Here is a 15027-nt window from a genome sequence, read left to right on the forward strand (position 1 = left end):
TTTACAGAGCAACAGCTGACACATACTCATTAAAAGTTCTAATATTCACCAAAGTCTAACCGTACAGTCGTCGCCAAAGGTTTTGAGAATGACACAAATACTGGTTTTCACAAAGTTTGCTGCTTCAGTTTTTATAATAGCAATTTCCATATACTCTAGAATGTTATGAAGAGTGATCAGATGAACTGCGAAATCCTTCTTTGCCATGAAAATGAACTTAATCTCAAAAATTCAATTTCCGCTGCATTTCATCATTCAGCATTTCATGCCATAAAAGGACCTGCTGAGATCATTTCAAAAAATTTCTCATCAACTCAGGTGAGAATGTTGACGAGCACAAGGCTGGAGATCATTATGTTATGCTGACTGAGTTAGAATAGCAGACTGGATGCATTAAAAGGAGGGTGATGCTTGAAATCGTTGTTCTTCCTATTAAACATGGTTACCTGCAAGGAAACACATGTAGCCATCATTGCGTTGCATAAAAAGGGCTTCACAGGCAAGGATGTTGTTGCTACTAAGACTGCACCTAAATCAACCATTTATCAGATCATCAAGAACTTCAAGGAAAGAGGTTCAATTATTGTGAAGTAGGCTTCAGGGCCCCCAAGAAAGTCCAGCAAGCGCCAGGATGGTCTCCTAAGGATGATTCAGCTGCGGTATCAGAGTGCCACCAGTGCAGAGCTTGCTCAGGAATAGTAGGAGTCCATCTGCACGCACAGTGAGGCGAAGACTTTTGGAAGACGGCCTGGTGTCAAGAAGGGAAGCAAAGAAGCCACTTTTCTCAGAAAAAGCCATCAGGGACGAATTGATATTCTGCAAAAAGTACAGCGAGTGGACTGCTGAGGACTGGGGTAAAGTCATTTTCTCTGATGAAGCCCCTTTCTGATTGTTTGGGGCATCTGGAAAAAGGACTGTCCAGAGAAGAAAAGGTGAGCACTACCATCAGTCCTGTCTCATGCCAACAGTAAAGCATCCTGAGACCATTCATTTGTGGGGCTGCTTCTCATCCAAGGCAGTGGGCTCACTCACAATTTTGCCAAAAAACAGCCAAACATCCTCTGAAAGCAACTTCTTCCAACCATCCAAGAACAGTTTGATGAAGAACAATGCCTTTTCCAGCATGATGGATCACCATGCCATAAGGCCAAAGTGATACCTAAGTAGCTCGGGGAACAAATCATCTTGGGTCCATGGCCAGGGAACTCCCCAGACCTCAGTCCAATTGGGAACTTGTGGCCAATCCTGAAGAGGCAGGTGGACAAAGAAAAACCCACTAATTCTGACAAACTCCAAGCATTGATTCTTATGAAAGAATGGGTTGCCATCTGTTAGGATTTGGCCCAGAAGTTGATTGACAACATGCCAGAGATCTAAAAACACTCAAGCAGCAAACTTTGTGAAAACTAATATTTGTGTCATTCTCAAAACTGTTGGCTATGACTGGATAAGGCTTTTTTCAAGTAAATACTGTGAGTGTTTCTATTTCTTGCTCTATTTATTGTCTGAAACGCAGTGAAGCCTGCTTAATCATTAAAATTGCCAAAAAGAGCAGTATCTGTCAGATTTTATGGAAATATTAATTGGACAAAACAAGACATTTATGAATGTTATTTTAGCCCCGCTAAACATTTGAATTTATTTATAAGCCAAACTAATCAAATTATAAAACTGGTATGCAATATACTAATTTTCTCTGAGATAACATGTTCCTGTCTGCATGATTAAGAATTACTTACACAATTATTTACTACTGAACCAAATGCTCTTTGAACTTTGCTGACTATTTTTCCACCTACAGGTTGTAATTATGCCTGTTGGAATGTTTTAGAGAAGAACATTTGGCATCGTTCACTGCTAACTGGGGTATAATTTTATTTATAGGGAATCTTACCCGGTGTTGCATGGTAACAGTAAATTTTAAAAAACAAATGTCAATGCAATATTTTAAGCTGTTTTCAGGATGTTACAGAGGCTTGAAGTGACAGATTTTGTATATTTCCCGAAGACATTTCCCCGTGATATTTTGAGGATGCGTTGGGACAACAGATTATAGCCGTTCAGTCTTAAACTCTTGGAAAGTGCTGGTTAGATTTCATCTGGTGATTGCATTCATGGTCCTTAGTTAATGAGCCCTGACCACTTTTGGTGCACAGATAACCATGTTTTTTGTTATTCTAGGAATATATTGTATATACACAGACAGCTCCATATCGTTGCTTACATATTCGTCTAATGAGTGAAACATTCCTGGTTTCAATCCAGGAGACACAGAGACACAAATATCTTTGAGTTTTTGTATGGAAAGGCATTCAGTGTAAAAAATAATCTGCCAAATCAAACACGTGGAGCTACCTGCTGTGGACATCCTTTGTGGATAAAGGCGTAGCCAAAAGTAGCTACACAGTAGTGCACATGGTTATAGGTTTGCGCTTCTTGCTTCACGGCAAGAAGCTCAAACCTGCTGGTCTGCTGGGATCTTGGCGCTTGCATGATCAGTCTGTAACCTATGTGGGTTCTCTCCAGGTTAATTAGTAATTCTAAATTGGCCTTGAATGGGAGAGTGAATCACCATCTTTCCATCTCTGTTAGCCCTGCAATACACAGGCAGTCTGTACTTTTAAAGGTACAGGAGCCTCGGGGAGCTTTGTGGGGTTTCTCACCAGTGCCACTGGGGAGTAACAGTTTTGAGTTTATATGTATATATAGAATTATAATTATTATTATTATTATTATTACTGTTAAAATTCTGTCATCAAAAACCTAGGAATCATCAAAAGATATATATGTGGGATATATTTTCTTTATTTTTGAATTTATGTATTTTGGACTGTGTCGTGAAATTAACACAACTCATAAAGGGATCACTGTAAACGTTGCTGTATGCACTGGTAAAACTGAACAAATGATCTAAAAAAGTGAATCAAAGTGTAAATACACACAGTGCCGGTTCACCCTCTTGAAGAGATTTATGGAAGCTTGTTTCAACTGCTGTATTTTCTTTTCTTCTTTTTTTTGTTTCAGAGCTCAGTTGAAAATTTGTGTTATTATCTAAAAAATAATTTTAAAAAACCCCTGATAAATCAGTGCTTCCATGAGATTCCTCCAATAACCGTTTATCAAAACTGCGCTGTCAAGATTGCTTGAATGACCACAGATTTCTTTAAAGCTCTCTTAATACTGAGAGAGCATCCAGGTGTACCAGACCTCTTTCCAAAAAAACTCAGTTGGTTCATTTTAAAAACATGTTTATAAACCTTTTACTAATGAAACATCCCTCTGGTAACATTTCAATTCAATTCCGTTTTATTTATGTATGTTCAAATCATATCAGCAGTCATCTCAGGGGGCTTTATATTGTTGGATAAAGACCCTAAAATAATACAGAGAAAACCTCAACAATCAGATGATGCCCTTTAAACACGTACTTTGTGAAAGTGGGAAGGAAAAACTCTCTTTTAACAGGAAGAAATCTATAGCATGACCAGGCTCAGGGAGGTGCACCCGTCTGCCTCGATCAATTGGGAGTGAAAAAAAGACATACTTTGAAAGAGAGACAGAAATTAATAAAAACAAATGATTAAATGTGGGGGTTTTAAGTGCCACTAGCAATGTTATAGCAATGTTATTGATAAATATTTCAGAAAGGTAATAATTTGGAAGAATAATTTTAGGGAATATTACCTTTAAAAATAACCTTTTGGGAACAAAAACTTTTGGCATTATGGGCAGTGATAATATAGCTATTTAAATGTTTGCTACTGCTGTCTTGGCCAGATCTCTCCTGAAAATTGCCTCTTTTTTTTATGTCAGCGACTCTTACCTGGATACACAAAGGATAAATTAATGTCTCTTTGTCATCTCTCATGTTCTGTCTGGCTCAAAAGGAGTTAATGTCATTCATGAGAGATATGTTTGACAGATTATAGGCCAACAACTCATTTACAACAGTTTAAATACCAGAAATTACTTTTTGTCAGGAGATCCCTTTTTGCATGACACCAGTTCTGGTCCCCAGGAAGAGTGACAAAGTAAAGTAATCATGTGTGTATATTGTTTAATAATGGAACAAAGTCATTTGAGTCTAGTGCCTCACAAAAAACCCCAAAAACATTAATTGGGCAGACCGGTTATGGCCCGCGGGCCGAGTGTTGGACACCCCTGACAGTACTGACTTAATTTATATTTCTGACCACAAGTAAACGCACCACTGGGGACTTATTCACTTGGTAAGTAAAAGCTGGCATGCGATACAGTGAAATAATTATTTATTTGTTTATTTTACTGCTACCACTACTACCACTCAAAAAAACACGACCAGCTGATCGCGGACTTTTTAGATTTTTTAAATTAACTGCCTGACAGAAAGCGGAAGTGACGTCACTGCACACGCTTCTTTTGTCTGACGACCTTATCAGGAGGAAGTGAAGCTCAGACGAAGCGACTGGCTCACCGGAGGGAAAAAAACGAAAAAAAAGAGAGCGAGAGAAAAAAAAAAAGAGGAGGAGGGGGGGAAACTTCACTGATTCACTGGAATTTGGACAGATTTGGAAACTGTGTCCAAACTATCCCGGCCTGCTGGAGCTTCGCGGAGGAAAGCGGAGTCGTCAGCTCCGGTAAACGCCACTCTTCTCCACGCAGTCGGTAGTAAATTTTGATAGATTCGGTCGACTCTGCTGCCGCCTCTCCACCCGTCCCCACAGCCGGAAGTCTGTGAGGATGGTCTATTTTTTTTTCTTCGCTTCAGTTTTTTTTATGCTTTTGGTTTTTTTCATTGCTTTGCGTTTATTTTTTCCCGAGCGGGAAGGCAGCACAGGCTCACACTGTGTGTCTGCTAAATGTATGTTAATCAGCACGTCGGGCCTGAATAACTGCAGGATGCACGGAGGCCAAATGGAGACCTGCTGTAGATATGCGCCTTACATTGTTCCGATGTGTGGCGTTTTATGAAAGTTCATGTTTTTGTAGTTCTTTTAGGTCTACTTTATTCCGCAGAGCAAACTTAAAGCTAAGTAGCTGGATGTGGATCCCTTTTAATGCCGCTAAATACTGACATATAGGAAAGCGGGCAGGAAAGTTTAACCTCATATTATTTAATAGTGCTTTTTAACACATCTGGACGCTTAATCAGAGCTACAGTTATGGAATTACAGCTGTATGGAGCCAAACACTTGCACCCAGACAAGGCTGTAATAGGCAACCAAACTAAAAACTAAAAGTGGGTGTGACAATACATGTTAGTTACACGGAAATAATAAAAAGTAACACAAATTCTCAACAAAACAAAAAAGAAAAACTAAACTAAACAGTATTTCATATATTCCTTAATAATCTGAGTGCAATAGGAAATATAAGTTACAAGTCTTCACTTTTAGTCTGATACGTTTTAATTGTGGACACATTCAGTATGTGGGATATCTGTGCACACGTTTAGTCGAGTGTTTTTATTGATCTGAGCTTCTAAAATTCTCCCTTGTACAAACATCCCTTGTAATCTAATAGATAAAAAGATCAAAACATTACTAAACATTTTCCAACAAAAGAAACTAAAATGTAACCAGCAAACTTAATATGGAAATTAATGAACAATAAGACAACAAACAATTAAGACAAAAGTAAAAGCTAATTGAAATATCTCTAACGACTCATCCATGAGACCAACATGCTAGTTTTGCTTTTCTTATCATATAAATGTACCAACTATCTCAAAAATCTATTACATTAATCTGACAAAAAAAGTACTTTCTGAATTATTGACATCTCTTAAAATCCCCCCAGTATAGCCTCTGTAATATCATGAAAACAGTGATGCGGTACAATTCTGTTTTCTTTTAAGTTAGAAAAATTGGGTGATACCCACATGTTCATGGATTGTCTTATATGTTAAAGATCCTGGAGAAACAATGTAATATCAAAATGATAAACAGTGTATTACAGTACCATCTATATTACTCATAGACAGCAGTATCTCGCACTGGTTCAGACCTGAACCTAAAGAAAATTGTATTAAATGAAGCTTAATTAAACATTAATGCTTATGAAGTGAAACTTTTAAATCAACAGAGACTCTTTTGGGATTTTTAGTCTGAGCAACAGCACATTTTCTTCTGCGACATAATTATCTCATTAATTAAGAAAAACAGAATCTTTCTCCCCCTTTCTACTTTTCCCTTTTAAACTGTATCTGTAGCAATAACATGTCACAGGAATGAGCCTAGTGCTTCCCCAAGAGACCCACACCTTCAGGGACCCTTTAAAAAAAACCTCCACCCTCACACTGGGGAGTTAGTGTCTAGTAATTTGATTAACTGGGTCTTTTATTTAGTACCCACAAAAGTTTTTGCCAGAGCCAAAAGAAAACAAACAGTGGGAGTGCATGTATTTCTACTCAGTAATATACAAAGCTCTTAACTGTATTTTTTTTTCTTGAACTGGAAAACACCCTGTCAACCAGGTTTTCTTACAGTCTAAATATTTCGTATCACAAAGGAAAAAAAGCAGAAGTGTAAGTTATAAACTTCACATTGGCCTCATTCAGGGCTGATTTTGACCCTGGGGCCATATCAGCATAGTTAAAGTAACCACAGTGCTTCACACAGGATAAGTGAATCAAACCTGGTTACAGGTGAGAATAAAACAAACAAACAAACAAAAAGTGTCACCACAGTGTTAGAACCTCCATCGTGCCGTTTAACAACCCCTCAGACTCTTTGCAGTCATTTGCTGTGAGTTTCTTTAAAATAATTTCGCCTCCTATTGATTTTTGGAGGATTGTTTTGTTTTGCTTTTAGCAGCCAGAATTACATGAATTTCATTTCTCTACTTTAGTTTCAATGTCCTGGTTTGGCTTGTTGGTACACTGAGGTTAGAAGTGAAACAGTCTTTGCTTTTTATTCTAAAACATGTCACAACAACATGCGCTGCGTCAACACACTTTGTCTGCTTTACACCCGCCCCTACGGTGAAGCGACTGATATGGCGAGGCTCTTTAGGTCCAACCTTATTACCTGATCCCCATCTCGAAGAATGTCAAGATTCAGATTTGTGGTTTTCATTATTTCTCTTGGTTTTGCTAACAAGGTGTATGTTCTCAAATTAATTGGTGCTCTGCAGTGTGCAGTCAGCACTCAGGAAGCCATGTCATATTTTAGGAATAAGGTGCACAAATGAACTGAGAGGGTTGATAAACCATTACTACTTTTTGTTAGGAGGCCCGGAGGCCTCCTAACAGGAAATCCTTGTAGTGGGTGAGCCCTTAAAACAGTAATGCATTGATCTGGTATTTGTCTTGTCATTGATCTGCAGGAGAATAATGTAGTACATGCTCTTTGGTGTGGGAAACATTTCATTAAGGTCTTTCTCATTAGACATAGAAACACACTGCATGAGCATTTTCACTACAATTTTTAATTACTCTAGTAGAAATGTCTTCTCTTTTTTTTTAGTCCTAATGTACACAAGCAGCTGTGAGGGAAACAGGCTCCGCTGCCACTTCATTAGGTACACCTAACTCAAACCAATGCTTTTTCTTTTTTTTATTAATAAGCTATCCAGTGAATCGTAAAGCTAAAAAAAATTAATTTTCTGTTAATATAGTTTTATCGATGGGTCCTCCCTCCCACTTTGAGTGTTTTAATGTTAGACTAAATGTAATATGGCACAATGCATGTACCATTATTACAAATGTCAGCTTCCAAATCAACTCTAAAGTTAGACTTTATGTTTTATATAAGATACATTTAGCTCATTTTAATAAATAATAATAAATTCTAGTGTTGGCCAGCTGTGATGGAAAGTTTTTAAATCTTGCTGCTTTTGTGTCGTTGCAGAAATGATGGAAGACTCTCATTTTAATTCATCATATTTCTGGTCCCCAGTCCCGTCTATGCCCGGACAGGTTAGGCTACAAAATAATTTACTGTTCAATCAGTTGATGACGGGGAGAGAATGTTTCCGTCAAAGAAAAATCTCCTTTCTCCTGACAGATTGAGAATGCCATGTTCCTAAACAAAGTAAAAGAGCAACAGGAAAAAAGCGCTTCCTTCTCTGCTTCCCCTGCATCTCACTACCAGACGACTCTTCTCACCATCCCCACGCCTGGGGCCAAGACAGATGGAGGAGGCCAGGCTGGTAGTGCGGCGCACCTCCACCCTCCGCACAGCACCCAGAACATCACAGTGTTGCCTGTCCCCTCCACAGGCATCATGACAGCAGGTGGGCTTGTTTCTGTGTTTAGAAACCTTTAAGCGTCTCTTTCTCAGTTTTGAGGTTGAAAGACTTAACATATTTGGGGATTGAGTTAAAAACACTGAAACACCAAATATTAAGGCCGTATTTAGATCCCATACCTTCAGTTTTTGAAGTATAATGTAACAGCAGTGTGTTAAATTATTTAGGTTATGAGAACAAACTTTGTAAATAGAGAAAATGGGAGTAAAATGAACAATTAATTCAAGGTTTTCCTCAACTGAGACAACTTTAGCGCGGTATTACAAACATTCTGCTTTGTAGTGCTATTGTTACACTTGGAGATGTAGATTATAGTTTTAAAAAAATGCCTTTGGCAACATGTTCTTGAAGCTGTAAATTGAATTCCTCAACCTCAGTGACACTGCTCATCTTAGACAATTTCTCATCTCTGCTCTTGTCTCTTTCTCTGCAGCTGGTCTGGTGATCACGACTCCTCAGGGAACTCTAGTCTCTCCAACCTCCTCTCAGTCGTTTGTGTCCGGCCATCCAGCAACAACCATGATTGTTTCAGCACTCCATTCTTCAGGTGAACAGCATGTTATTATACACACACACTGGCTAACTTGTTTCTAAGTACAATATTGTTACTATGTAAATGATTAAAACTTATATGGGTGGATCAAACAGTGTTATAGATTTACTACGATTCAGAACTCAGGGTATTGTGTAAAGCCTGGTTTATGGTCACCTTATTGGTTTTGGTATGTGTCAACTGTGACGCCGCTGCAGCCCCATGGCCGTTACTTACTGGCGCTTCAGTGTGCACTGAACTCGCTGAAGTCCTCTCCTAGATAATAGGTGCAGCAACTTTTCATCAGTGCTGGTACATGAGTAGAAGAATTAGAAAGAAGAAGCTAAGAATTCATAGCGATTTCTCCAGAAAGTCTCATTTTGAAGGTGTTGCTGCAGCTCCTTCTTTGTAATCTGAGAATGTCTGAGCTTCAGTATATATCATTGAGACCAGCACAATCGTATATATGTATGTACAGTATATATATGTATGTCGATGGGTGCGCTAAAGGCCCATTCTCTTCTGAGCTACCAAATGAAGTTTCGTTGTGTGAACACGTAATGACAATAAAGGATTCTTATTCTTGTGTCTTCATAGCTTCTCAGCAATGCTGTGCACACTGGGTTACAAAAGTTGTCAGGTGCACGACACACTGAAACAACACTTAACATGGTTTGTGCTTTTAGCACTTTCATGAGGGCTACTATAATGAGCATAAACCAGGTTTAATATGACTAATCACTGACTGAATCCCTCATCTGTGAAATATTTTGGCTTTTGGGGGGCATTCATATGTTCTCTTATGGAGCTGTTGAGACTATAAAAGAAAATTCTTACACTAAAAACTCAGGAGACAAAAATGTCTGAAGCATTTAATGATGACTTGATTACCTGGAACATGATCAAACCTGACTGAGAGTCTTTCTTGCAGTGCTAAGTTAGACTTTGTTCAGGCTATTCGTAAATTACATCTCCGAGCTATGAACACATCTGTGTCCTTGTCCACAAAGCACAGAGTGATCTGATGAGTAACAAAACCAGATTATTTTATTACCAAGCCTGTGTCAGTGACTTATGGTTCTGTCTTTTTAAGTAAATTTATGTCTTCCAGTACAATAGATGCTGTTTGAAACTGTTAATAAATGATTGGTGTCTTTGCTTTTAGAAAACAAACATAAATACAGATTTTCAGTATGAAAAGTGCCCATATTTATAAAAGAAGCACATCAATTTTGATCATGTGTCTGATGCTGTCCAAATGTATGCACATGTCACTGAAACACATTAGACTTCCTTCAGCATCTTCTGGTTTTCAGTTTGATGTCAATGCACCTACAGACCATTATGTAGATGGTATTTAAATAAGGGATGGAATTATTACAAACTTATTCCATCTTCTGCTTTCAAAACTCTGTCCCATCATCTTAACCTGTGACTGTCGATCTTCTCATAGACAAAAAAGAAGCGGACGGGAATCCACATGTGGTTGTGATGCCAGCGCCCTCCAAACGAGGGAGAAAGAAGAAGACCACAGTGTCTCGGGTTGGTCCTCTGGGCATGCCGGGAAATGAAACTGTAATACTGGCTCATCTGACGCCAGGTGGCCAGGTAAGAGAACAGCTACAGATGTGAAAAAGGAAGCGTGATGCAACGAACTGCTCATTAAATCAATTTTAATTTTATTATCAATAGGTGACAACTTTGCAGCATCATGCTAGAGATCCATATGATCTCTCAAATGAAGACGAAGACCATGCCTCGAAAGATAGCACGAAAACATACAGGTATTTATTTATTTATTTAATGTTTTTAAATACTTGCTCCTCATCTCCATTTGTTCTTGCTCTGGCTGTGAAATATGCATACATCTGTTTCTCTGTTCACTTCTGGAAATTAGCATTGAGATTTTCAGCTTTTGTAGATGACCTTGGCAGTGCTGGATATTAGCGTCTGACACGCCGACTCCTCAGACAAACACTCTTCACTGCATGTTGTGGCTGAACACACCGGCTTTGTGATGGATGCTTAATTCTTTACTAAAAATGTATTTGAGAAAACAAATACATGCTTTGTAGATGCTCTCTCCGTCTGCACACACTGGACACAAACCTGTCTTCTACTCTCCCCTTTGTCCTTATATAGCATGCTCTTTGAGCTGTGATCTCACTTCTGTGTCCTTCTCTTCCTCTTTTTTTATAGTACCTGTGTACCTTTCCTCCTCAGTTTTCACTGATTTCTCCCTTGACATTTCACTGTGTTGTCTGGTTGTGTCGTCTTTATTTGATTTAACCCGCCTTTGTCTTCATTGATTTTTTTTTTTCTTTTTTTTTCTTTTCATTTTCTGTGATATCTTATTTCTCTCTGTGGGTCATTGCTCCATTACCCTGTCTCCTAATCTTCTTCTGTCCCATCTTCTCTCTTTTTTTTTCTCCTCCTCTTGTACATCTCCCTCTTCTTCCTCCTCCTTGTACTTCCATCCCGTCCTTCCATTTCTCTGTCTCTACGCCTGTAGGTGCCGGATGTGTGCGGCGACCTTCTTCAGTAAGTCTGACATGCAGATCCACTCCAAGTCGCACACAGAGGCCAAACCTCACAAGTGTCCTCACTGCGCCAAGTCATTCGCCAACTCCAGCTACCTGGCCCAGCACATCCGCATCCACAGTGGGGCCAAGCCTTACACCTGCTCCTACTGCCAGAAATCTTTCAGGCAGCTCAGTCACTTACAGCAGCACTCACGGTACTACAGACCCCCCAACCCCATTACCCACCCATACCATATACCCTGTTCTCTTAACTTGTCCTGCTAAGACCCCTCCTATGTTCTTCTCCATCCTGGTGAAGACAGTGAAGTGCAGACCATATTACGTTGCCTTGTGGATGTTGGCTCGCATGTTGCCAGTTCCATCCAGTGACCTTTTCAGCATATTAAAATTCAGATGACACCTTTGAAGTCTGGCCTTTGGCCGTAAATTTTTTTTCTTTTGTTTTTTTTCCCCCTGCCTTTGTTTCTGTCTTTGCTGTGTTTGTGCAGGTCTTGCTCCTTTTTGCACTGCACCTTCTGTTCTTCTGTCTGCATGTGCTGTCATGTCTTCTGACACTGCTTCTTCCATAAACACACATACATATTTCAAATCTTTCAAAGTAAACTTCTAAAAAATAAAGTTGACAGTATTGTTGCTCTTTACCATTGTACAGCCCTTTGTGTTATTGATTTGATGGTTCATATCTTTGTCAGTGCTTTTCTCACCTTCAACACTCAATAGTGATGTTCTGCCATGCTTTGCTTTCATGCTCTGTTATCCTGTTTGTTTTATCCTTTTTGGGGGGCTGTGCTCGTATCACTTTTCCATCATTTTGGGAAGCATGATAAACTGATACATTTGTAAAACGTGTATTTATTATTTTATTGTTTTAAAGGGGACCTGTTATGCTTTTTTTATTTTCCGGCATATGTATACCATTAAAATGCTGGATTTTCATATTAAACAAGTGAGTGTAAGGTAATTTCTATGAGGCAAAAACACAGCTTTTAGACTGTTCTTTTAGTTGTAGATACTTTGTTCAACTCTTAGCTCTGTATGATATCAGTGAGAGTCAATATCCATAAAGTGGTCACCTCAGGGACACAGCTCTGGCAAGGAGCATAGATTCCCCACCCACCTGCTGTTCAGACCTCCTGTCTGATGGAGAAAATTGACTGAAGGGGAGAGAGAAGGAGATAAAACGACTTGTTTCAGACAGCTGAGGGGCTGCATCAAGGGGCTGCATCAGACCTGTAAGGCTTGAAAAGCTACTCATGTTAAATTCAGTATTAGCTAAAAATTACATAACATAATGGGTCCCCTTTAATATAATCTCTTGTGTTTAAATCTTGAGCATCTAATCGAGTTGGTCCAGACAGATAAAATTGTTAAATTTGTTGGATGTTTGTGTGAATTTTGTAATTACTGCTGGCCGTAATCAGTAAAGCGTATTTTGTTGGGGTGTTTTCTTCAGAATTTCCAAATGTTTCATTGCTCTGTGCTTCATCGCCGCAAGCTTTAATTTCCTTGTGTGAGATGTTTTTCCCTGAAATGATAAATTAAGAGGATTATCTTAAAATGAGGCTTTTTTTGTCTTCAGTTTATCCTTACAGTCCTGTTTTCATTTCTCTCTTTTACCATCTTATCTGCTCTCATCAGGAACCACACAGATGCAAAGCCCCACAAGTGTCCCCATTGTACCAAGTCATTTGCCAACTCTAGTTACCTGGCCCAACATATCCGCATCCACACCGGAGTGAAACCCTACACCTGTTCCTACTGCGAAAAGTCCTTCAGACAGCTGAGTCACCTTCAGCAGCACAGCAGGTAAATCACCCACTGGTCTAGGGTTTCTCATCTCCTTGCGGTCAGGTTAGGTCACCCTGAAAGTGATAGGCGCCTGTGTTTGTACATGTGCGTGTTTTTGTGTTTTATTCAGGATTCATACCGGAGATCGGCCATACAAGTGCAGTCACCCAGGCTGTGAGAAATCCTTCACGCAACTCTCAAATTTACAGGTGTGAATGAGTTTGGTTCTGTTCTTATGCATGGAGTGTTTGGGTATTAACTAACTCTCAAAACATTTCACTGTATTGTTATGCCTTTTTTTCCCACCAATAACAATTTTTTCCCCTAGTCTCACCGGCGTCAACACAACAAAGACAAGCCTTACAAGTGCCCGAACTGCAATAAAGGATACATAGATGCAGCGAGCCTGGAGGTGCACATGTCCACACACACTGTCAAACATGCCCGGATCTACTCGTGTGGTCTCTGCAACCGCACTTACACTTCAGTAAGACAAATGTCCATTTCTGAAGAGCATTACTACATGCAACACTATGAATCGCCTCACTGGCATCAGACACCTGGCAGCTACTTTACACCGTGTAGTCATGTCTCCACTGTTTCCCCTCTACCTGTCCTCCCTTCATCTCAGGAGACGTATCTGGTGAAACACATGGAGAAACACAACCCAGAGCAGTTGACTGCATCAGCAGTCATGGCAGCACAGCCGGCACAACAGAACCAAAGCCAGGCCCAGGGCCAGGCTGGAGCTCAGAGCCGGGTAGAGAGTGCAGATGGAGCATCGAGCCGACCTGGAGGAGCTGGGAGTGGAGCGGCGGGCAGGGGCCAGCAAGGACAGAGCCAGAGCAACTACCCTCAGACAGAATCCATCTCCTGTCCGTTTGACCTCCATCAATATAAGACGGTGTCTGCCAACGACATCCAGTACAAGTCAGTCAGTGTGGCGGACATTAGTACCCACAAGGACCTATGTCTCACTGTGTCAGCATCCACCATCCAAGTGGAGCATCTCAACTCTTAGAGAAGATGAAAGGAGAGAGAGTGGGAGGTTGGCAAGCTAAAATTTATTCATAATAACAAGAGATGGAGGATGAAGAGTGGAAAAATTAAAGCAATACTAAGATGATGCAGAAACTTTGGAACAAATGACTGTGCCTGAATGATTTTTTTGAGGCAGACAGGAGAAACGATACCATGACACAATAAACTGAAGACTATAATTTTAGTTTTATTTTTTTAAGTTTTATCTCTTTTTTTTTCTTTCTTGCCTTGTTTGATTTGTTTGCTTAGCTGTCAAGTCTGACGTGCATGTGAAGGCTGCAATAAAGTATGTTTCAGTCCATCACAGTGATGGTTTTATAATAGGAAGCATCTAAGAGATACTTCACTTTACTATTAACACCTCCTGCTCTTCCCTACAGATACAACTGTGGCCATCTCAAGTTATTGACTTCCTTTTATTGAAATTAGTAGTTGACTACGAAAGTATTTTTTTATACTTTCATACAGAAACTTTCAGTTTTTACATCAACGTTATTAACTCTGCGAAGTTATAACAACGGATGCTTGTGATCCTTTTTTTCTGGAAAGAAAAAATAGCAATCACATATATAAAGTTATATCCTACCAGTTTATAAAGTATGATTGCGTGCTTAAAGGTTATGGTAAAACACATAATGTATTTAAATCGATTTGCAGGCCTTCACATAACCTTTGAGAGAGAGTGATGAGCCTGTTCATGTAATCCAGTTGTACTGCTTTGTATGTATGTCCTGAAAGTAGTGTTATTCAAATGTGCTTCTGCTATTATACTTCCATAGTAACAACATTTATAACACTTATTCATAGACATAATGACTCATGAGATTTTTTTCTGCTTATAATAAAAATAAAACCCTCTAAGTGATTACTTCTTTTTAATTTTTTTCTACTTTA

At 39.4% G+C, this 15027-nt stretch overlaps 1 protein-coding gene across 3 annotated transcripts; it reads left to right on the forward strand.

Moving 5' to 3' along the window:
* Positions 1 to 4392: 4392 nt before the first annotated feature.
* On the forward strand, positions 4393 to 15001 carry znf384b (zinc finger protein 384 b). 3 transcript variants are annotated; one of them, XM_005925181.3, is made up of 12 exons: positions 4393 to 4616; positions 7446 to 7500; positions 7830 to 7897; positions 7986 to 8214; positions 8663 to 8776; positions 10215 to 10369; positions 10454 to 10545; positions 11274 to 11498; positions 12943 to 13110; positions 13223 to 13301; positions 13421 to 13579; positions 13724 to 15001. In XM_005925181.3, the coding sequence occupies exons 3-12, from the start codon at positions 7832 to 7834 to the stop codon at positions 14111 to 14113; spliced, it is 1677 nt and encodes a 558-aa protein (XP_005925243.1). In that variant the 5' UTR covers positions 4393 to 4616; positions 7446 to 7500; positions 7830 to 7831; the 3' UTR covers positions 14114 to 15001. The 3 variants fall into 3 exon arrangements, with proteins under 3 accessions (XP_005925243.1, XP_005925242.1, XP_014189972.1); XM_005925180.3 differs by lacking the exon at positions 7446 to 7500 and having other exon boundaries at positions 4394 to 4616; XM_014334486.2 differs by lacking the exons at positions 7446 to 7500; positions 11274 to 11498 and having other exon boundaries at positions 4394 to 4616.
* The last annotated feature ends 26 nt before the right edge of the window (positions 15002 to 15027 follow it).

This window comes from Haplochromis burtoni, unplaced genomic scaffold, assembly GCF_018398535.1.
Source record: "Haplochromis burtoni strain Fernald_Lab_line unplaced genomic scaffold, NCSU_Asbu1 Contig_80, whole genome shotgun sequence".
NCBI classification, from domain to species: Eukaryota; Metazoa; Chordata; class Actinopteri; order Cichliformes; family Cichlidae; genus Haplochromis; species Haplochromis burtoni.